The 24,319-nt window shown below is 45.8% G+C and overlaps 1 protein-coding gene across 1 annotated transcript in view; it reads right to left on the bottom strand.

Moving 5' to 3' along the window:
- Positions 1-3,983: 3,983 nt before the first annotated feature.
- ADGRD2 (adhesion G protein-coupled receptor D2) overlaps positions 3,984-24,319 on the bottom strand; it is a 51,619-nt gene continuing 31,283 nt past the window's right edge. Inside the window, 14 exon segments of the mRNA XM_044659752.1 lie at positions 3,984-4,241; positions 4,605-4,652; positions 5,756-5,814; positions 6,886-7,051; positions 7,054-7,111; positions 7,340-7,392; positions 8,528-8,569; positions 11,886-12,006; positions 14,561-14,676; positions 15,231-15,364; positions 16,391-16,544; positions 19,708-19,810; positions 20,352-20,455; positions 21,370-21,496. Coding sequence (XP_044515687.1) covers positions 3,984-4,241; positions 4,605-4,652; positions 5,756-5,814; positions 6,886-7,051; positions 7,054-7,111; positions 7,340-7,392; positions 8,528-8,569; positions 11,886-12,006; positions 14,561-14,676; positions 15,231-15,364; positions 16,391-16,544; positions 19,708-19,810; positions 20,352-20,455; positions 21,370-21,496 — 1,543 coding nt within the window.

Consider the following 24,319-nt stretch of genomic DNA (forward strand, 5'->3'; position numbering starts at 1 on the left):
ATAGACTATTAAAACAGGTGGGGACAATGGAACAGAATGGGGAACAGCCAGAATGAGGAAGTTCGTAGGATCATAACTTTAGGACTAGAAAAGTCCTTAGAGGTCTAGTTCAATCCCCTAATTTTTCAGATGAGGAAAACTGAGGTTCAGAGGGATGAAGTGACCAAGATCACTTTCACCCCGCTAGTAAATGACAGAGGTAGGATTTGAACTCAGGTCCTCTTACTCCCAACTCTCATACTCTCTCCTCTTCCACTGTATTCAGACCAATTCAGGAGGACTGTGTTCAAGTTCTGGGCTCTAAAGAACACTCACAAGCAGAAGTGTATCCAACGTCTGGGAGGGCAACCAAGATGTTGAAAGAACTAGGCTGCCATGCAATTGGAGGGTGAACTAAAGGAACCCGAGGAATTTAGCCTAGAAAAAAGAAAACTTGGTGGTGGTGGTGGGGGGAGGGGGGAGGCTGGTGGTTTGAATGACTTGTTTTGTCAAAGGGCAGAACTGGAGCGTCACTGTGGTACAGTGGAAAACACACTCCCCTTGGAAATGGGAGAAACCTAGCTTTGAATCTTGCCTCTGCTCACTGCTAGCTGTGTGACCCCAGGCAAGAGATTCAGCCTCTCTGATCCTCACTTTCCTTCTCTGTAAAACAAAATGTATGTAGTATGTATGGATGTAAGGCTGATTTCATGGGGTGGGGGGCAAGGCTAACGTCAGTTAATGTAATGAAAATGCTTTGTAGACTTTCAAAAGTCAACCACTATTAACTTAGGACAGGGGATGAAAGTTACAACCAGGCAGAGTTTGACCCAATATTAGGGAGAATTCATTATCTCTCCATTCAAGTTGCCCCAAAGAGGAATGCATAGCCTTTAAGTTAGTGAAGAATCTGACACTGGGGGGTCTTTTTAAGGGGGAACCTCCATCTGAGGAGACTGGAGGGGGACTGGCTTTTCTGATATGGATTGGGCTAGATTTCTCTGAAGACCCTTCCAACTCTAAGATCCATCAAATGGAAGAGTTCCAGCATAGACCTTCCTTCTGCTACTAAATAGTTATAGGTCCCTGGGGCAGGTCGTTACCCCTCTCTAAGGAGTTTCCTTAGCTGTAAGATGGGGGTCAGACCTCCTGACACACACCTACAATCCCAGCTATGGGTGAGGACAAGCCCGAAGGATCTCTTGAGCTCAGAAGTTCTGAGTTTGCAGCAAAGCTAAAAGTCGATTGAAAGAAGGAACTAAAATCAATGTGGTGATGGTGGGAGGTGGAGGTGAGTGGGGGCAATCAGGTTGCCTAAGGAAGGGCAACCAATCCAGATCAGAAATGGAGTAGGTCAAAGTGCAGAGTGAGAAGGGGCCCTGCCCTTCCAGCTTGGTCAAGTGAAGGTGACCCTGTCTTCAAAAATAAAAAGAAAAGAAAATGGCATGAGTGTATTAATGCAGGAGTTCTTATTTTTTTTCTGTAGCATGGACCCCTCCAACAGTCTGATAAAACCTGTGGATCCCTTCTCGGAATGTTTTTAAATACATAAAATAAAATAGCTAAGATTATAATGGAATCCCCTTAGGCTGACAACTTGAGAGACAATGAGCAAATTATTACAAAAACAAGTTCATGGACTCCAGGTTATGCATAAAATCCTGCCTTAGATAGTCTTTAAAGTTTCATCAAGCTCTCACATTCTATGTTCTTAGGTTCCTCTCAGCTCTCACAATCTAGGTTCTAGGTTCCTCTCAGCTCTTTCAATCTAGGTTCCTCCCAGTTCTCACATTCTGTGTTCTAAGGTCCCCCCAGATCTTACAATCTAGGTTCTAGGTTCTTCCCAGCTCTCACATTCTAGGTTCCAAGGTTCCCCCTAGCTCTCACAATCTGGATTCTAGGTTCCCCTTAGCTCTCACAATCTAGGTTTTAGGCTCTTCCCAGCTCTCACATTCTATGTTCTAAGGTCCCCCTCTCACATTCTAGGTTCTAAGGTTCCTCCCAGATATCACAATCTAGGTTCATCTCAGCTCTCACATTCTATCTTCTAAAGTTCTTCCAAGCTCTCACATTCTATGTTCTAAGGTACCCCAGATCTCACAATCTAGGTTCTAGGTTCCTCTCAGCTCTTGCAATCTAGGTTCTTCCCAGTTCTCACAGTCTATGTTCTAAGATCCCCCCAGATCTCACAATCTAGGTTCTAGGTTTTTCCCCAGCTCTCAATTCTATGTTCTAAGGTTCCTCCCAGCTCTCATAATATGGATTCTAGGTTCCTCCCAGCTTTCACAATCTAGGTCCTAGGTTCCTCCCAGCGCTCACATTCTATGTTCTAAGGTTCCTCCCAGATATCACAATCTAGGTTCATTTCAGCTCTCACATTCTGTCTTGTAAGCTTCTTCTCAGCTCTCACATTCTGTGTTCTAAGGTTCCTCCCAGCTCTCATAATCTGGATTCTAGGTTTCTCAGCTCTCACAATCCAGGTTCTAGGTTCCTCTCAGCTCTCACATTCTAGGTTCTTTACTCTAGATGTCAACATTGTGACGTAGAAGTTTAAAAAAGTTTTTCCATGAAGCCTTATCTGATTTTCATGGAAACTTCTTTAGTTCTGGGAGCTCCTCCAAGCCCCGGCGCCCAGCTCCATGCATAGTAGGTGCCCAATCACGAATGTTTTATGTTCTAAGGTCCCACGTTTCTGCTCTGTCTGTGGTGAGAAGGTGCCTCTAGCAGCGGGGCTGCCATTCTAGGATGGCCTCCTTTCTCTTCTCCCTCCCTTTGTCCCTGGGGCAGGGTTAGGGGAAGGAGGGGTGACTAAGGGGGTGAGGGGGAAAGTGCGTGAGCTCTTCTCAGAAGTTGACAATTCCTCGGGAGATAAATGATGGTGACCTTGCTACACTGAATGGCTCCGGATAGTAAATTCCCCAGATTTATCTAGGACGAGGGCTTGTTTAGTTAACCTGGGGTGGGGGTGGGGGGGCCTGGATGACTGGAAGGATAATTATGTATCTGTATATATCTATGCATGCATGTATGTATATCATGGATAGAGCCCACGGCACACACATGTGACATATAGGGTGGGCAAACAGGTGCAAACAGAACTACGGGGGGCTGGGCAGGGCTATGTTAGGCTTCTGCCTTGACCCCCCACCCCTGCCCCGACTTTCATCTCCCTCAGAGTGGGGCCCAGCCCCTGCCCTCCCCAATGGAAGAGGGCCGTCGTTTTTTGGCTGGGAGGGACAACAGGATCCCACGCCACCAGCTCCAAATACCCTCCTCCATCTGGGGCACCTCTGGATTCAGGGGCTACCAGAGGAAGGGGGAGGGGAAGCCCAAGAAAGAAAGCTGGGAGCAGGTGGATAAGTGGCTCTTGTGTCAGCCCAAGGAGACTGAGCTTCTGCCTTTGGCCATGGGGGAGGCTGGGGAGGGGGGAACAGAATGAAGGAAGGAAGGATCTTCTGCTTTTCAGTGGGGCGAAGATGGGGAGGTTTGAGGAGAGAGAGGGGACCTCTGAATTTTGAGGGGCAGGGGCTGAACGGGAAGGAGGGGTCTCCTGTCTGTAGGGAGGTCCTGTGTTTGGTGACAGGAGGGTGGTGAGGTGGGGGGGGGGGAATGGGATCTCCTGCTTTTGTGGGAAGAGAGGAGGGAAGAGCCCGAGAGACAGAAAGGGGCATGGTGGGGCTGAGGCAGCCAGACTCCAACTGCTTTGTTTTTCTTCTTCCAAGTTCAGCCTCTTTTTTCCCTTGGCTTTCACCTCCAACCCCACTTCAGGCCCTTTTCCCCTCCCACTCGTCCAGCCCCAAGGTGCCCAGTGTCCTGCCTTCTCCTTGCTTTTCTCACAAAGAGCTCCCCCGCCCCCAAACCCTGCTGTCTGGAAAGGGACTAATCAGGGCCCTCCATCCTGCCTGAAGACCAGTGGCTGACCGTGTAAGCACCCTCTTCCAGGTGACAAAGCAACAAGCCAAAGGAATGAAGGTCTAATGGTGAAATCTGTGACACGAAGTTCTCTAGGGGTGGCAGCCATGGAACAGGAACTGAGTGGGGGTTGGGGGATGAGTTGGAGCAGCTCCCTGGGAGATAGTCTCCATTCTGCACCACCCCAGAACTTCCAGAGCTGTCCCTAAGCTCCTGAGCAGAGCCAGTTTGCTCACTTCTGAGCTTTGGCCCTGGGCCAGTTCCTCTCCAGCCCCCAGCCCCAGTAAAGCTTTTATTCCTTCCTCTTTCCATCTCCTACCTGAGGATTTGAATGCTGTCAGCTCCACTGCCTGAAAACAGGATGGAAATCACAGATAGGGTTACTAGCTCATACCTGAACAGATCCCAAACCAGGGGGAGAGTCTCAGGGGTTTGGGGCTCAGTTTCCCCACCTAACTTTTATTGGTTAACTGTCAATGGCCTGAGCCCAATCCACCTTCTCCAGGAACACACATTCTTTCCCTCTCTATCACTCAACTGAACCCTCCTTCTGTCCCCTCTCCACGATTCCCCCAAGTCTGCCCTATTCTGTCTTCCATTTTCCAATTCAGTTCTTTCCCTCGACTCAGTCATTTCTTTTCTCCCTCCTTCTACTTTTACTCCATTTATATCTCCGTGACTCTGAATTTAGGGGTCTGGGGGAAGGGGCTTACTGGTCTCCTCCTGTGACCTTCTTCCTCTCTGGGCCTCCGTTTCTCCATCTGTAAAATGTCGGAGTTAGACTAGATGAGTCCCTTCCAGCTCTAAACCTATGCCCTAGGATCCCTCCTGCCCCGAGAGTGTGGGGAACACAGGGGGTCTGTGGGGGTGTGGCTGGGATCCCCTTTGAGTGGAGTTGGCTTCTCCCCACCTCTCCTGGACCAGATCAGGGGCTGACTGACCGCCTCCCCCCCCCCACCCCTCCCCAACAGCTGCAGCTGTTATGAAATGGTTTCCTCCTCTCCCCTCCTCCCCTCGGAACACCAGCCCAGCAACAAACTGATTCGATCTCTCAGCCTCCCTCCGTCTCTTGGCCTTGGCATTCAGACACCATGTGGAGATTAATGCTCCTGGACTCAGAAATCATGTCACCTGGCTCTTCTCCCAGCTAGCACCTCCCTCAGGGCTCTTCTGCCCAGTAACTGAATGCCCAGCTGACTACTCAGCCCCCAGGTGGTGGAAAGCCCCCCCAAGGGCTCAGGATGGTCCATCAGAGGCATAGGAGAGGGGTGTGGGAGCCCCAGGAGAATTTAGGACATTTGATCCAGGCTCTGCCTAGACAAACCCTTCTTTGCACTCCTTGCTGGGTTGTGGGCTGGACAGTAAAAGCATTACCCAGTTCTGGGTTAGCCAGGTTAGTCTAAGGGGCTAGAAGCAGCTTTAATATTGTAAAAAGAGCCATGCACGAGTCAGGACACGGGGGTTCCAGTCCTTGGCTCACTGCGTGACCTTGGACTAATCACTTTTCTTCTCTGGCTCTCAGTTTTCTTAGCTTTAAAATGGAGGGGTTGCATAAGGTGGTCTGGAGGTCTCTTCCATCTCAAACAATCTGTGCCCTATGTTCTAGCATTCTGTGGTCTGCGATCCCATCCAGCCCTAATAGGCGATGTTCTGTGTCAAGCCCCCTCTCAGCCAGAACGCTCCACGTTTCTCTGTATCTTTCAGCTCTGACATTCTGGGATCTAAAGGCTATTTTTAGGGATGGCATTTTATGATGAGCAGTCTGGCCCCAGCTGCTCTCAGAATCTATGGCACCTCCTAGACCCAAGTTTGGGGCTCCAGAGATTGTTTCCATCCCCAAACACCAAGCCCAAAGACAACTTACTGATTTTTCCAGTGACATGATGGATGAAATGCCCACTGGGATTTTGGCGCCAAAATTCCCTAGAGTTTTAAGGAAACATCAGTTGTGTTAAAGTTTGTCTTTAACAGAGCCCAGAAATCAATAAAGAACAAGCCACCCTCCCTTAGTCTGTGCCACTGAATTAAAGAAGTTAGCCAAAATTGGGGGGGGGGAGGGATAGTGGATAGAGAGCCAGGCCTGGAGATAGGAGGTCCTGGATTCAAATCTGGTCTCAGACACTTCCTAGCTGTGTGATCCTGGGTAAGTCACTTATCCCCCATTGCCTAGCCCTTACTGATCTTCTGCCTTGGAACCAATACCCAGTATTGATTCTAAAATGGAAGGTAAGGGTTTTTGTTTTTTAAAGAAGAAATGGGAGTATTCATCATGTTTTAAAGGCTGTTCCACCTCTAACAACCACTGGTGGTGTTGCTATTAAAGATCCTTTTTATTATTTCCATTTCTCTAGTATGTTAAGGACCTCAAAGCACTTTTTTCCCCAATAACTTTGTGGGGTAGGCTAGACAAGAATTATTATTCCCATTTTATAGATGAAGAAATCAAGGCTTAGTTAAGGTTTACTGACTTGCACTGGGTCATGCCACTACTAAGTGTCAGAGCCTGGACTTGAACAGGAGGCTACTAGGTGGCACAGAGGGGAGAGTGCTAGACTCTGAGCCCGGGAGACTTGAGTTTGAATCCTGGACCAGATGCTGTTTGAACCTGGGCAAGTTCTTCTTAGTTTCCTCATCTATAAAATGAGGATAACAGTACTTATCTCCTAGGATCATTGTAAGAATCATAAGAGATAATACTTGTCAAGCACTTTGCAAACCTTAAAGTATTACATAAATGCTATTATCATTATCCTTTATCATCATCATCATCATCAAAGTTGGATTTTTTACTTTGTTTTGGCTGAGCACTCTTTCTACTATGCTGCCTACAGGAAGGACCAAACGCAATTTTTTAAGGGGCTTTGAAAAGGTGAAGAGATACTCCAATTCTGAAGATGACAGTCCCACTGAGAGACGGGGAGAGGAGGCTCCTGAGCAGGGCACAGTGACTTGCTTAGGGTCTTGCAATCAGAGGGAGAGGGGGCCACCTTGTACCTTGCTGGGCGATGTCTCTTTGGAGAGGAGCTGGGGTGGCTGGGGCTGCGGCAGAGGTGCTGCGGGCGAGGCCAGGGGGATTTCCTTTCTTCATCTCCCAGGAAGCAGTGTTCATGGGGTTTCTTGAGTAGTTTATTGGTCGGGAACAGTTCTGTAAGCCACAAATATCCCTCACTAGCTTGGGTATGTCCTCAGGATAGCTCCAAGGAAGCTGGAGTCGGGAGGTTGGGGATGTGGGTACGAATCAGACCCAAGTCCATACAGGGACCTTAGTTGCATGGCCAAAGTTCAATGCCTCTCCGTAGGAGAGAGGAGACAGAGCTGAGGCAAAGAACTATCAGATCATTCCATGTATGTCACATAGATTGCAACAATATGGAAAGAGATCAGCAGAGTCACACAGAGATGGAAGACGCCCCAAGATGCCCCCAGCATCTCGCATGAGATACTTACTGTGAACAAGAGAGCCTTCTTTTTCTCTTTCATCCTCTGTATGGCTTGTCTAACCTGGGGTAGGGAGTGAGAGGAGAAACAGGGACCAGACCTGTGGTCATCTTGCCACAGAATCAGAGAAAATCAGAGCTGGAGAGTCCAACTGTCTCATTTGTCAGAGGAGGAGACAAAGACCTGGAAAGTGACTTGCCCAAGATCACACAGTTAGAGGCTAGAATTAGGCATGAACCTAGTCTGATGCCCTTTCTGCCCTTCCCACAGGCATCTCACCAGTCTTGTAGCAGGGGCAACAAGCTCTGATTTAGCTTCAGTTCAGAGACAGCTTTGGAGCTAAGCTCTAGGACCCAGTCCCCAAGAGCCAATCAGGTGCCACATAAAAGAGCCAGCTGGAGGGGAAATTGGGATTTCTGTTTCTAGGTATCTGAAGAGTCTCCCATGGATGAGAGGGAAAAAAGCATTTATGTAGCACCCACTATATGTCAAGCACTGTGCTAAGTGCTATTTGCAAATACGTGCTGTTATTAACCCTATTTTGCAGTTGAGGAAACTGAGGCAGAGGTTAAGTGACTTGCCCAATGTCCCACAACTAAGTGTCTTGAATCTAGATTTGAACTCAGGTCTTCCTGATTCTAGCCTGCTCTAGCCATCTCATGTACCCGGCTGCCTCTGGTGAGGGATAGACATTAGATTTATTCTGCTTGACCCCTGACAGTGGAACGAGAAGTGATGGGCAGAAGGCAGATTTCAGCTTAATGCAAGGATGCGCTTTTTAACAAGCAGAATTGTACAACAGCACTGGCTGCCTCAGGAGGGATGAGTTTCCTGCCACTGAAGGAAGGTTCTTCAGTGGAGTCAGGCACATTGTGGAGGAAAGTCCCGCTCAGTTAGGGTTGAACTAGACACCCAGTGGCCCTGGACGTGGAGGACCTGGGTTTAAATCTCATCTGTGGTGCCTACTGTGCAAGATACCCTGGGCAAGTCACTTGGGCTGAATGGCTCTCCCTTAGCATCCCGGGATCGTCGTAGCTCCAAGATTCTGATTTCAGGCTGTTTGAAGATATTTCCTTCCCTTTGACAGTCTTAGCTCCTTCCTTTGCTAGCCTGCAGTGTTTGCTTTACTAAACCTGGGCCAGGGGCTGGGGGAACTGGACCCCACTCTGAGACACCCAGGGTGCTCCCCACCACTCACCTCGCTATTGTAGACGGCATAGACCAGGAAGATGTACAGCCCCTGGGAACACAACACAGAAGGGGAAAAGCATTATGCCCTCGGCTCTGGGGCTTGGGATCATCTACCTGCTTTTGGAGGGAGGAGTGGACAGGGGCCTGCCATCTTCGGCCATGGGGATGCCAGGGCCAGGGGAAGCTGAAGAAGACTGACGATTGCTGAATACCAGCGAGCATTTCCTTTGGGAGATTTTGCCCTCTAGTGGCCACATGGTCAGAAATTCCAGCAGGTCCAGGAATCCTATTCTTCCTCCAGCCCTGAGGCACAGAGTGATGGAGCTGGGTTAGAGACCTCCTGCCTTGTGCCCGTTGGACTAGAGTTCTCCAGGGTCTTTCCAGGTCTGATGTTCTAGATTCTAAAATGCTGTTTTCAAGACCCTTCCAACATTCTATGTTCTAAAGGAACTTGGTAAATTCTGAGTTCAAATCTAGCCTACTACCAGTGTGATCCTAGGCAAGCTTCTGAAGTTGTTTGCCTCAGTTTCCTCCATTGTAAAATGGGAATAAGAACAGCATTTACCTCAAAGGGTTGTCGTGAGAATCAAGTAGGAATATTTGTAAGGTGCTTTTGCATCTATTGTTTTATTCAGTCATGTCCAACTCTTTGTCACCCCTTTTGGGGTTTTCCTGCCAAAGATACTAGAGTGGGGGGCAGCTGGGTGGCTCAGTGGATTGAGAGCCAGGCTTAGAGATGGGAGGTCCTGGGTTCAAATCTGGATTCAGACACTTTTTAGCTGTGTGACCCTGGGCAAGTCACTTAATCCCCATTGCCTAGCCCCTTACCACTCTTCTGCCTTAGAATCAATACACAGTATTGATTCTAAGACAGAAGGTAAGGGTTATTAAAAATTAAAACAAATACATAAACAAATAAAAGATATTGTAATGGTTTGTCATTTCCCTCTCCAGGTCATTTTACAGGCAAGGAAACTGAGGTAAACAGGATTAAGTAACTTGCCTAAGGTCACACATCTAGTAAGTATCTGAGGCTAGATTTGAACTTGGGGAAGATGGGTCTTCCTGACTCCAGATCCAGCATTCTCTCCACTGCACATAACACATAGTAGGTGTTACACAAATGTTTATTCCCTTCCCTATCTATTCCCCTAAAGCCCCATTCTGCCCTAATAGTCTGTGTTCAAAAGTCCCTTCCGGCTCTAACTTTCTGTATTCCATCACAATTTTACATTTTAATCTTCTGAATTTGCCATTGCCTTCTGGGTGTGTGAGAGACAGGCACCAAGAGAAACTGAAATCCATGGAAACAGAAGCAAGGAGATGGAGAGCCCTGGATAGCCAATGGGAGAGATCAGAAGGAGAGAGCCACACATGGAACCGCAGAGGAGAGACTAAGGCAGGGAAGAGAGAGCCACGAGAGACTGAGCTAGACCCAGAAACAGAAATGGGGACAGAGACAGACACACAAAAAGACAGAGGAGGCTAGAAAGAGGGAGGAAGAGGAAGACACACAGAGAGATACACGCATGAATTCAGATTGTATCAGGGAGAGGGAGAAATCTAGAGGGAAGGGAACTGGTCAGAGGCAAAGGGGGAGGCAGAAGGTGGGCCTGAGCCAGTAGCTCTGGAAATGAGGTATTTTGGGCTCTGTTCCCTATCCAGGGAAGGAAGAGTTAACTCAAAGGTCTGACCAGGGAGCTAAAGCTCATGTACAGGAATGAGCTGGGCTTGAAGTCAGGATATCTCATTTTCCTGAGTTCAAATCTAACCGTGAGCCTCCTATTGGCTAGGTGACCCTGGGCAAGTCACCTAACCCTGTTTGCCTGACAAACTATGGTATCTCCGCCAAGAAAACTCCAAATGGAGTCACAAGGAATTGGACAGGACTGAAAATGACTGAAGGACAAAAACTAGGAATGAGTAGCTCCAGGGTGGAGCAGAAATTGGGAGAGATCCCGAGTACTCTATCTGCTGTCCACTTTCCACCGCCCCTCTCCACCGAATCCTGCCTCTCTGTTGAGCAAGAGCCTGGGAGATTTCCAAGAGAGATACCAGGGACAAGGAGAGACAGGTAGAGATAAGGAAAAAGAAACAGAGAAACTGAGATGGACAGAGAAAGAGAGAAGGTCTGAGAAAGGAAGAGAGAGAAAGCAAGAGAAAACAAAGCTAGAGATAGGCAGGGAGAGAGAGGTCCCCATCAGTTCAGGGTGAATGAGTTTCAGATGTTTTCTTCTTCCCCAAGAAGAGACAAGGGTCAGTTGCTGGAAGCTGGACTGGATGGGGGAGGAGACTATTCCCATATATACTTCATGGAGTTAGTCCAGATGGATTCTGCAACCCCTGGAAATGATGCTGCTGGAGCACGGGGGTGTGCGTGGGAAGCACTTTGGGGGATGTAGCCCAACACTTCCTCAGACCTGGGCCAAGATGAATGTCCGTCAGCCACGTACAGGACCTGGAAGCAGAGATCTGTGTCTCCCTCCCTCTTCCCACCTTCACCTTGGGCTGGGCTAGACACATGGCTTCTTCTGGGATAGCCATCCATCATCCCCTCCCGCCCTCACTCCAAGGACCCCACTGCTCCAGCGTTTGGGCTTCTCTGTCTTGTAGGGCAAGACCCCACAAGGATAATTCACACAGTGCTTTCCTGCTAGTTGCCCTGTGAGGTAAGGGCCTTATTCTCTCTATTTTACAGACGAGGCTGGAAGAACGGCAGAGACTTTCTTAAAGTTATACAACATGAAGCTACGATCACATCAGTATGGGTAGAGCTGGAAGGGACCTCAGAAGCCATCTACTCCAACTGAGGTCCAGAGAAGTAACATGACTTGTTCAAGGCCACACAGCCAGTAATTGTTAGGGGTGAGGGCTTAAATTCAGTTCTTCTGATTTGGCCAATTTTTCTAATTTCATAAAGAGGCAAAAGGGCAGGAGAAAGTGCAAAGAGTCCTGGATTTGGAACCAGAGGATTTGATTCAATTCAAAACAATAAACATCTGAATCTGAGTTTGAATCCCAGATTTTTAACTTAATAATTGTGTGACCTCAGGCAAGTAATTTATCTCAGTTTCCCCATCTGTTAAATGAGGGAGTCAGACTGAGGGATGTCTTTTCAACAACAAATCCTATGACTTCTCTGATTCTGGGTAAAGTGACTTTGTCATGCCAGCATCAAACACCAATCCTGAAGTCCGAATATTCCGCTTGGACTTCTGGGTCACTTTCTGTAATGGGACACCTTGAGCAGAGGAATGATAAGTAGGAAGTAGGGGTGGGGTCTGGCTGCCCAGGTAGACTGGACAATAGACCAGACCCAGGCCCTCTGGCCTGATTTTCCTCTATTGTTTCCTGAGTGGGGGTACCTGGAAAGAGTTGAGGATGATGGACACATATGCCCATGCCATGCTGAGGTGGGCCAGCATGCTGCCCAGCCACGTAAGGCCCAGAACTGGCAGTAACACTAACACAGGTTTCACTGTTGCCCTGGGAGAGAAAAGGAAAAAGAGCCCCATCAGTATAGAAGCCAATGACTAGGAAGGTGGAACACACCAGAGAACAGGTAGGTCCCTGCTCCCTTTCCCTACAAAAAGGACCAAGGATCGGGAATGGTAACTGGAATTGTTCTGTCCTATCTTCCCATGATCCTATAAGAACAGTTGTATGTGGACAGTGGGTAGAGAGCCAGTCCTTGAGATTGAAGTCCCTGGGTTCAAATCTGGCCTCAGACACTGCCTAGTTGTATGACCTTGGTCAAGTCACTTAACCCTAATTGCCCAGACTGTACTGCTTTTCTGCTTTGGGACTGATACTTAGTATTGATTCCAAGACGGAAGGTAAAGGTTAAAAAAAAAAAAAGAATAACTGTACGATCATGTACAATTAACTTCCCCTTTCTCTGACTCAGTTTCTCCATATATAAAGTCTACAGAGGGCAGAGGGTGGGATGAGATTCAGTTAGAATTGGGGGGCTCTGCACCTGAGGTTCATGAACTTAAAATTTTTTATAACAATTTCAATATAATTGTTTTTCTTTGTAATTCTGTGCATTTTAGTTTACATATTTAAAATACTACTCCGAAAAGGGGTAATACTTATAAACATTCTGAGAATGGGGTAGTTTGGACAGAGGAATGATAAGAAGGAAGCAGGGGTTTAGGGTCCTCAAGGAAGGCTGGTGAAACATCATTCTGAGAAGGGGTCCATCCAGAGGCTTTGGCTTCATGGCCAAAGGGGACTATGACAAAGAAAATTAAGAACCCTTAGATGAAATGTCATCTAAGGTTTCCTCCAGTTAGAGCTTAGAATTCATGTTCTAAGGTCACATCTACCTCTAGCGTTCTCTATTCATGGGTTCCTTTTAGTCCTGACATTTTATGTTCCATGATTCTTCATCCAAATTCTTGAAAAGGCCGCCATCTTGGGTTGTTAACACATACCTTTGCTCAGAACACACTCTTTCCAAGGCAGATCTCAAACAAATGTTACTTTCTACAATGAAAAATTTTCTTTTCCCAAGAACTCCTCAGGAAGAAACACATTTTGGAAGGAGATTTGGGCCAGGAGGTTGCTCTATCGGTTCTCCAAAAGCTCAACAAAGGTAGATTGGCTGCCATGATGCAGCTTTGTCTCACAGTGTTCCCAACCACTGGATGCCACCTTTTCCTCCTCTAGAGGGTCACATTAAGGCTTATTAAAAAACAAACAAAAAACTTCCAAACTCCTAAGAGAGAAGGGGGGGGAAGAAAGAGAGAGGGAGAGAGAGAGAGACAGAGAGGGGAGAGGGAGAGAAGGAAGGAAGGGGAGAAAGGGAGAGAGAGAGAGGGAATGAGAGGGAGAGAGGGAAGGAGAAGGAGAGAGGGAAGGAGAGGGAGAGGGAGAGGAAGAGGGAGGGAGGGAAGGGGGGAGAGAGAGAGAGAGAGAGAGAGAGAGAGAGAGAGAGAGAGAGAGAGAGAGAGAATATAACATACCTAGTTTGAAGATGAGAAACTGAGATTCACAAAGATTATGTAAACTCAAAAGGATTATGTAGGGAACAATAATAATAATAATGACGGTTAATATTTAATTAGCACTATGTGCCAGGCCCTATTCTAAGTGCTTTCCAGTTGTTATCTCATTTGATCCTCATAATAAGCCTGGGAGGCAAGTGCTATTATTATCTTCACTTTACAGATAAAGACACTGAGGCAAAAGAGGTTAAATGATTTGCCCAAGGCCATTAATCAGTAAGTATCTGAGGCCAGATCTGAACATAGGTCTCCTTGACTCCAGGTTTGGAGATCTATCTACTGGGTCACTTATCTGGGAGCTTTTTCTACTCTTATCTTACTACTTCTGAGTCTCAATTTCTGAGAAGCTCAGTCTGGGGTCTCCTTTTCCAGACTGTAAATCCTCAGGGCAATTAGCAACATTTCTCCTTGTCTCCTCCCTGAACTGGGAGTCATGGGACAGGTCTACCAGGTGCTCCTGTCCACAAGTACTCAGATATTCATAGGGTCACAAGACTCAGAGTTGGAAGGAACCTTTGAAGCCATTTGGTTCAATTCCCTTATTTTATTATGTCCCTTCCTTGTCTACCCAGAGAGGGAAAGTAAGTTGCCTCAAGACCACATAGGGATTAATTGGTAGGGCTAGGACTCAACGCAAGTCTTCTGATTATAATTCAATGAACTTTCCACTCATAATAATGTCATTTCTACAATATTTTAATATTTGCAAAGCATGTGGCATCCATTGACTTACATGAGCCTCAAAACACTGAGGAATATATTTTTATCTCCATTTTTTCAGTTCGGGAAACAAGTTCATAGATGTTGTTTCTTGCCCAAGTTTGCCCAGCTAATGCTAGAAATGAGATTTGAAGCTAGGTGTTCCTGACTCCCAATCTAGCATTCTATCTACTATGTCAACATGGATGCCCACAGATTCTAGGTTGGAGGTACCCACCGACCTGAGTGTTTCTCCATCAAATTCAGGTTGTCAGTGAAAATATGCCTTTGGCACCCAGCCCCACCAGGTACTCTCCATGACATCTCACCATATCTGGACTCCAATCTGTCTCTCCAGGCTATGTTGGGGGCTCAGCATCCTGGAACGTCGCCGGGCACTGGACACAGTGACTATCACCACTCGGAACAAGATGAAGGTATTTACCTGTGGGGCCAGATGCAGAGCAGACATATTCTGCTCCTATTTATCCACATCTGTCCTTCTCCCAGATTTCTCCCTCAGTTCCATCACTTCCCATCAAGAACTACTATTCATCAGGCCCTCCAAAATTGAATACCCTAGACCCTCAGGCTCACTCCTATCTGCTCCCCAAACGACACCCCTTCTTCTGTCCATTTGGAGCATATCCTCCTTTCCCTGGAGCTCTTTTCTCTATTCTCACTTCCCCAAACAACTGGTCATTTTCCCTAGGACCTATGGTTTTCCTGTTCCTAATCTAGTCCTCTAAAACCCTATCCCACTTCTTCTTGGGATCCATTTTCTTTCTTTTCTTCTGCTCTAAGTTTTACCCCTGGTCCCCTGGATTCTCACCTTTCATCCTAATCCCCCAAGCCCACTTCCACTACCCATAGATGCACCAATCTCATGGACTTCTTGGAACCTTATCATTCAAGTCCCATTGAATATTATCTTTCTGTCCAACCTCAGTTTTCACAGCCATCCCCTCAGACTTTTCCTTGTCCCTGCCCTTTGCTCACAGTCAGTACAAAAAGGACAGGTCCTGCAAAGGCCCAGATGACCCCATTCTGTAAGCTCAGCCAGCAGTGGCGATCAGCCATGTAGGCATCAAAGGAGGAAGCCAGAGTGATACCTACAATGACCACGGGGAGACCTGCAAGAGAGGAAGGATGAACTCAAGACCAACAGGCTTTCAACTATCATGATTTTCTCCAAATATTTGTTTAGTAGTTTCAACACCTACTTTGTGGGCCATCTCAGGTCTCACAGCGCCTCCCACCTAACTCATGGAACTCATGTTAGGAGATCTGCTCAGAATCTGAGGCTGATCTGTACTTGGGCAAAGTCATTCCTTATAGCTGAGTCTCAGCTTACTGATCCATAAAATGGGGACAACAGAGTACCTCCTACTTCGCAAGGCTGTTGTGACTCCATTTGGGGTTTTCTTGGAAGTGATACTGGAGTGATTTGAGATTTCCTTCTCTAGCCCATTTAACAGATGAGGAAATTGAGGCAAACAGAGTTAAGTGACTCGCTCAGGGTCACACAGCTTGTAAGTGCCTGAGTTCAACTTTGAACTCAGAAAGATGAGTCTTCCTGAGTCCAGACTCAGCAGTCTATCCACTGTACCACCCAACTACATAATCCCCAACAATTCCAGACAAAAACAGCCTCAGTTTTTCAGGCCAACCTCCTAGACTCTGGGGTTATCTCTTCTCCCTTTTCCGGGATGAAATGAGGAGAATGGTTAGAGCTGGAGTGTGGGGAACTGAAAGTTTGCCTCTGGGTTGGGAGAGATCATCAAGGACAGGATTTGGGTATATGTAGTGAGGACTCCAATCCAGGCTCCAGATCAGAGGCAGTATGGATTCCTAATCCAGGGTGGATCATCAGGATTTAGAATTCAAAGAGACTTTAGAGATCTTTGAACAAACAGAAAACAAGCCCAGGAAGGTTAAGTGATTTCCCCAGGGCCACACAAGCCGTAAGTAGGAGGCCCAAGATTTGGTCCCAGGCATTGACCCCAAATCTGACACTTTCCATAACATTTTGGCCCAAACATAGGCCTCCCTCCCAAATAGGCTGTATCCCTTAGACATCACTGGGGGCAAAGGTAATGTGGTACAGCCATCTTCTCCCCTCCCTCTCACCCCCTTTCCTCCTGGAGCTCAGTCCTTACCCCAGCCTATCACGTAGTAAAGTTTCATCCTCCGGCCCTCGCTCATGTTGACAGCTACGACCTTACTCCATAGCAGGAGGCCCTCGACCAGCATCCAGGTGAAGGCAGCCGTGAAGAAGAGGTGCAAGAGGGCTGTCAGTACCATGCACGTCACCTGGGGCCAGGAAGGGCAAGCACAAAGGCCGATGTATCACCATCCATGCTCTGGGCCATCTCAGGCATCACAGTCCCTCCCTCCTCACTCGTGGAACTCAAGTTAGGAGAGCTGTTTCCAAGTCTGAGGCTTATCTGTACTCAGGCAAAGCCATTCCCTATACCTGAATCTCAGTTTTATGATCCATAAAATGGGGACAACTGAGCACCTCCTACTTCACAGGGCTGTTGTGAGAGGAAAACATGTTATAAATTGTAAAATGCTTAAGAAATGAGCAGCTAAGATGCTAAAATGCTAAAGAAATTAGAAGTTAAGAGCAGCATCATTCCATGGCTGAAAGAATGATTAATGGTGTGACATATGGAAAGAATACTGGAGATGGGAAAAGACCTGGACCCAAGGCCTGTTTCTATCATTAATGATTAGCATTGGGAAAGCCACTTCATGTCTCTGAGATATAATTTCATCAGGAAGATGGAGATGATAATATTCCATACTATCTATCTCAAAGGGAGTTGAGAGGACCAAAATAAGATGTGAAGCATTTTGTAAACCTCAAGATGATAGCTGGCTCTCAGAATTGCTGTTAAAAATTGGCACCAACATCAGGAGAGTGGTTCACATGGTGGAGACTTAATAAATGTTTACTAAGTGGCAGCCAGGTGCCTCAGTGGAGAGAGAGCCAGGTCCGGAGATGGGGGGTCCTGGGTTCAAATATGGCCTCAGATAATTCCTAGCTGTGTGATCCTGGGTAAGTCACTTAATCCCAATTGCCTAGATCAGTGATTCCTAAAGTGGGTGCTACTGTCCCCTGGTGGGTGCTGCAGTGATCCAGTGGGGCGGTGATGGCCACAGGTGCATTTATCTTTCCTATTAATTGCTATTAAAATTAAAAAAAAATTCATTTCCAGGGGGCTAAGTAATATTTTTTTTCTGGAAAGGGGGCGGTAGGCCAAAAAAGTTTGGGAACCACTGGCCTAGATGTTACTGCTCTTCTGCCCTGGAACCAATATTTAGTGTTGATTCTAAGATGGAAGGTATGAGTTTTAAAAAAATGTGCATTAAGTGATAGATTGATTCACCAGAATGAATGGGACAGGGAACGTCAGGAGACCTGGGCTTTAGTCTCTATTGCTCCTAATTCTGTATGACCCTAGGTAAGTCACTTTCCATTTCTGAGATTCATCTAGTTCTCTCAGTTTGCTTTCTTGGTGATTTTGAGGTTCAGATGAAATATTTGGAGAGAAGTTATCTCCCAGAGTACAGAGGGGAGGAATGTCCTGGTTTGCATTTTGGGGGTGAGGGAAGTGTGTGAGGAGGCATTAGGATAGAGTTTACCAGCTTTATCCAAACCTTTTCCATTTTGTTCCCTATTTGATGCAAGAGGCAACAGAGGACCAGGTTGGAGGGTTGGAAAGAATCCCCAATTTTACTTTATTGCAGATTTCCTATGTGGAATTCCCAGAATGATTTGAAGGGGATCCAGACCAGCAACACAGATATATAAAAGGAATTCAAATGGAGACACTAAAAGGTAACTCTAGTCCAACTATCAATAATATGGAATTAGGTCTTGATCAATGATGCATGTAAAACCCAATGGAATTGTGCATCGGCTAAGGGAGATTAGGGAGGCTTGGGGAGAGGGAAAGAACCTGCAATATGTAACTAGGGGAAAATATTCAAAATAAAAGCTAAAAAAAAAAAAAGGAATTCAAAGAAATTTTGGAGCTATGATTTAGCTAATCTGATTTTGGACTGGGTAGTTCTGGAAGAAATAGTTCAAAAGATGGACTAAAAATGCCCAAGGGCTTCTCTACCTAGTCTGCTGGGACTCGAATCACAATGGAGTGATTTTTTTTTTTTTACCTCTAATCTAAATCTAAAAAATAGATTTACCTCTAATCGTCAATGTCAGAAAAGCAGCAAGTGGTGTATTACAGCTAAAGACCAGCAGATGGAAGCAGAGAGCAGAGTTGAGAGCAGTGTGTGATGACATCACCAGGAAGGACACTAACAGAGACTGCAGTATCAGAGGCATGCGTTAATAATAATAGCTAACCTGTATATACCACTGTGCCAGGCACTGTGCTAATTGCTTCTTAATTTTTATTTATTCATTTTTTAAACCCTTACCTTCGTCTTGGAGTCAATACTGTGTATTGGTTCCAAAGCAGAAGGGTGGTAAGGGCTAGGCAATGGGGGTCAAGTGACTTGCCCAGGGTCACACAGCTGGGAAGTGTCTGAGGCCAGATTTGAACCCAGGACCTCCCGTCTCCAGGCCTGGATTTCAATCCACTGAGCTACCCAGCTGCCTCCCTTTTTAATTTTTTAAATTTATTTTTCAAACCCTTACCTTCCATCTTAGAATCAATACTATGTATTGGCTCCAAGGAATGGGGGTTAAGGGACTTGCCCAGGGTCACACAGCTAAGTATATGAGGTCAGATTTGAACCCAGGGCTTCCTGTTTGTCTCTAGGCCTGGCTCTCAATCCACCAAGCTACCTAGTTGTCCCCCTAAGTGCTTTTTATAAATATTTTCTGATTTGATCTTCCCAACAAGCCTGCAGGGTAGGTGCTATCACTGTCTAATTAACAGTTGAGGAAACAGGTAAACGGAGATTAGGTGACTTGACTTGGTCACATAGTGGTGTCTGAATTCAAATTTGAACTCAGAGCTTCCTAACTTGAGATCCAGAACTCTATCCATTGTGCCACCTAGCTGCTCCAGTTGCCTAGGGTACATGTACTCCTCCATGTAATTTCTTTGTTGTTTGTGTAATCTTTCCCAACGAACATGCAGTAACAGATAGGAGAGTGTATCCCTGTGGGTAAGGGGCAATTAAAAAAAAGCATTTGTTTTGTTCTGCTGTCTGATGAAATGTCTTTACTAATGTTTACTGTCAGGTTAACCCAGTAAGAGAAAACACGTTGTTTCCTGACCCTTGGTTTTGAATGGATTGAAGAACAATAAAATACAAAACTGCTCTGAGATTCCAGATTTCTGTCTCTATGATGGAAATACGCTGTACGGTTCCTTCTTCACTTTCAGGGAGGTAATGAGGATGGCGGGGTGAGAAATGTTGTAGCTTTCTCTGTCTAGGCAGGACCCATCTTCCATGTTCTGACTAAACACACATCTATAGGATTTGGACTGCCCACCTTTTTGGCTTTTGCCCATTCGCTGAACATGAGAAGGGCTTCAGCAGCCGCTAGAGCAAAGATAAGGTTCTTGTGAACGGTGGTCCTCTCGGACTGTGGGAGCCTGGGAGAGACAGAAGAAAAGAGGTGAGGGAGAAGGGAAGAAGGAAAGAAGAAGGTGAGATGGGAGAAGAGAGAAAGAGGCAAAAAAGGAAGAGATGATGAGGAAAAGGAGGTAAGGATAAAGAGATGAGAAGGAAAAGATGAGAGAGAAGGGTGAGTGGAAGAGAGGAGAAGAGAAGAAAAGGAAGATGAGATGAGGAAGGAAGAAGAGATGAGGAGAAGGAAAGTGAGATGAGGAGGAGGTAGAGGAAGAAGTGGCAGAGTATGAAAAGAGTGAAGAAGGGAAGAAGAGAAGGAAGGAAAATAAGCTGAGATACCAATTTTCTTTCTAAAACCCTGTCTGAGTACTAAGTCCCCATGACCTGTTTCCACCTTTAGCAGGAATAAAGTTAGAGCTCCTGTCAGTAAGTACAGCTAAGCAGTGGGGTCAACTTGGGGGGAGCATTTGCACATTACTTTCCCTTAAGATGTTTGAGAAGGGGATCCCACAAGCCCTGGGGGCCTCTAGGGCAGGATTCATGAGGTAGCTGAGAACTCCTTACCCAACAGCCAGGAAAAGGATGAAGGTGGTGATGAGGGCACAAAACGACACGCCACAGCCAATGAAAGAAAGCGTCTTCAACACAGACTCCTCCTCAGAGCTCCTCTGTATGGAAAAATGAACAGGGCAAACCACATGGAGATTGATAGTCTTTTTGGCCTTTTGTTCTGCTTTAGATCAGGATGACCAGTTGGACCAAGTCACTTCCCCTGTCTTGCCATTGGTTCTTCAAAGTGAGGAGGGTGGATTAGATGATGTTTAAGTTTCCTTACAGGCCTGACATTGTATGTTTTGAGGTCCTTCCCAGTTCTAGCACACTGCATTCCCACATCTCTTCCAACTCTAATATCCCTCTTCTTTGTGTCTTTCTCCCACTACCCTTCCTCTCCAACCTCCCCTCAACTTTGGCCCAGTCTGGACTCTGATGACCTCCACAAGGTTATTATCACTGATGATGATAACAATAATAACAGCATTGGCATTTCCGTAGCACTTTATTTTTATTTTTATATTTTTAGAACTCTCACCTTCCATCTTGGAATCAATACTGTGTATTGGTTCTAAGGCAGAAGAGTGGTAAGGGCTAGGCAATGGGGGTTAAGTGACTTGCCCAGGGTCACACAGCTAGGAAGTGTCTGAGGCCAGATTTGAACCCAGGACCTCCCATCTCTGGACCTGGCTCTCAATCCACTGAGTCACCCAGCTGCCGCCTCTATAGCACTGTAAAGTTAGCAAAGTGCTTGGTATATTATCTCATTTGATCCTCACAATAACCCTCGGAGTCAGATGCTATGATTTCCCTTACTTTACAGATGTGGAAACTGAAGCTTATTCTGGAAAAGTGACTTTGGCAAGATCACATAGCTGGTAGTCTGAGATAGGATTTAAATTTAGGTCTTCCAGATTCCAAGTCCTATATTCTAAGCACTGTGCCATCTCACCATTTCTGGGCTGACTTAATTGAATGCACCATCACAAGGCACTTTTCCCTACCTTCCTTCTCCCTTTCCCTGACCCACCTGGAGATCATACACCTGTAAGAGGATGGCAAAGTTGGTGCTATGGTTGCAGAAACAGGATGTAGATTCTTGGTGCTGAGCAATCACTGAACATCCTTTGTTGGACCAGGAGCCTCTAGCCTCAGGGCTGGCACAGGGAGAAGAAAACAGAGGTCCTTGAATTAGAATGAGTTCACATTGTCTGCACCCATATCCCCCCCTAAAAGCGAAGTGGTGACGAGATCTTTGCTTCTATGCTGGATTCTAATCCTGCCACCTATTTGATATCTGACCTTGACATGATCACTTTCCATTCAGTTTTTTCTTATCTGTAAAATGGGACTCTGAAAAAACTCAGATCACAAGGGTGCTGTCAGGAGAAACTCAGTGTAGGTCACTTCTCTCCTGAGACGGGGAAAGGGTGGTGGGACGATGGGGATGCAATAGATACAGTGTTGGGTTCGAAGTCAGAAAGACCTCGGTTCAAATTCTGTTTCAGACACCTATTATCTGTGTGATCCTGAGCAAATCATTTAACTTCTGAATCAGGTTCCTCATTTGTAAAATGGGGATAATAAAGGTACCATTCCTCCCAGGGCTGTTGTGAGGACAAATAAGGTAATATTTGGATTTTTTAAAACCCTTACCTTCTATCTTGTATCAGTTTCAAGGCAGAAGAGCAGTAAGGGCTAGGTAATTGGGGCTAAGTGACTTGCCCAGGGTCACACAGCTAGGAATTGTCTGAGATCACATTTGAACTCAGGACCACTCATTTCTAGGCTTGCTACTCTGTCCACTGAGCCCTCTAGGGCGCCCCCCCCCATAAGATAATATTTGTTAAGTCTTAGGATAGTGCCTGGCATATAGTAGGTGTTTAATAGGCATTTTTCTTTCTCCCCTCCCTCTGTCCCTTCTTTTCTTCCTTCCTTGGTTATAAATGTATTATCCTATAACTGATATGGAATGCTGCTATATTCCCAGATACGATTGCTCCATTTATTTGGCTTTCCTTAACCTTTTTTTTTTGTCACAAAGAGAGAATTTGGGGCAGGGGGAAGGGAGTGATAGTACATATATTAAAAGACTTTGTTTTCCATTTTGTCTTTCTTGTGGGGGCGGGATGAAGAGGAGAGAAGAAGAGAATATAAATGCTTGTTAATTCAAAAAATGTAATTAAAAAAGAAAATGTGATGTAATGAAAATAAATATCAATAAAAAATTTAAAACACCACCACCAGGTGTGCAGGCACCATAGCAATCAATACCAGGCAGTTGTGATGTCTCAGAAATGACCCTGGATGTGAATTCTGAGGACCTGAAGTTTAAATCCTGGCTTTATCATTCTTGGGACCTGGGTCAAGCTTGAAGGAAAGGAAGCATAGTACAGAGGGATGCATGCTGGGTCTGGAGTCAAAGCACCCGGGTTCAAACCTTGATTTTAGCACTGACTACCTAATTAATATTGGGCAGTTCTCTCTGGGCCTCAACTTTTTTACCTGGAAAAGAGAGGTTCTTTCTGACTCCATCTTCTGTAAGCTAACATATTAGTTTTTTTAAAAAAAGCACCAAACAGATGTAAAGTTTTATTCATAGTTAATTATCACTGTGTTATTGTTATTGTTGAGTGTCTTACTCTCCTCGACCCTATTTGGGGTTTCCTTGGCAAAAAGTCTGGAATTGTTTGCTTTTTTCTTCTCCAATTCATTTTCCGGATGAAGAAACAGGCAAACAGGGTTAAGTGACTTGCCCAGGGTCACACAGCTAGTAATTGTCTAAGGTCACATTTAAACTCAGGACTATGAGTTTTCTTGATTCCAAGCTCAGTTTTTTTTAACTACACCTCTCACTGTTACCATAGCTAGACTTTTATTGGGTTTAGGGACTTTGTACGTACCTGCTGGACAAAGCCCCCTCTTATAAGGAACCCTGGATCACTTAGAGCAGGACTTCTTAAACTTTTTTTGAGTGATACACACCTTTTACAGTCTGGTGAAACCTACTGACCCACTTAGAGGCAGTTGAGAGATGCAATAGATAAAATGCTGGAGCTGGAGTCAGGAAGACCTGAGTTCAAATTTGGCCTTAGATACTTACTAGCTCTATGAGCCTGAGCATATCACTTAACTCTGTCTGCCTTTCTCAATTTCTTCACCTATAAAATAAGGATAATAATAGCACTTCTCTCCTAGGGTTGTGATCAAATGAGCTAAAGGGTTTAGCACAGTACCTGGCACATAGTAGATACTTTCCTTCTTTCCCAGCTTCCTTCTCAGAATGTTTTAAAATGCTTAAGAAGATAATAGGATTGCAAAAGAAACCAATTACATGTAAATAGCATTATCAAAATATTAAAAGAGCAAGATCATAGATATCAGGCTGAGAGCTTTTGATTGGACACCAACTTGAGAGACTGACTAAAGCATTCCGCAGTTTTGCATCCTCTACTATGGTTAGAAGGAAAGGGTAGACCTCACACCTAGCAGATTGGCTAAAATGACGACAAGGGAGAGTAATGAATGCTGGAGGGGATGTGGCAAAATTGGGACATTAATGCATTGTTGGTGGAGTTGTGAATTGATCCAACCATTCTGGATCGCAATTTGGAACTATGCTCAAAGGACTTTAAAAGAATGCCTGCCCTTTGATCCAGACACACCACTGGGTTTGTACTCCAAAGAGATCATAAGGAAAAAGACTTGTACAAAAATATTTATAGCCACGCTCTTTGTGGTGGCAAAAAAACTGGAAAACGAGGGTATGCTCTTCTATTGGGGAATGGCTGAACAAATTGTGGTATATGCTGGTGATGGAATACTATTGTGCTCAAAGGAATAATGAACTGGAGGAATTCCATGTGAACTGGAAAGACCTCCAGGAATTGATGCAGTGTGAAAGGAGCAGATCCAGGAGAACATTGTACACAGAGACTGAAACACTGTGGCACAATCGAATGTAATGGACTTCTGTACTA

Source organism: Gracilinanus agilis, chromosome 2, assembly GCF_016433145.1.
Source record: "Gracilinanus agilis isolate LMUSP501 chromosome 2, AgileGrace, whole genome shotgun sequence".
NCBI lineage: Eukaryota > Metazoa > Chordata > Mammalia > Didelphimorphia > Didelphidae > Gracilinanus > Gracilinanus agilis.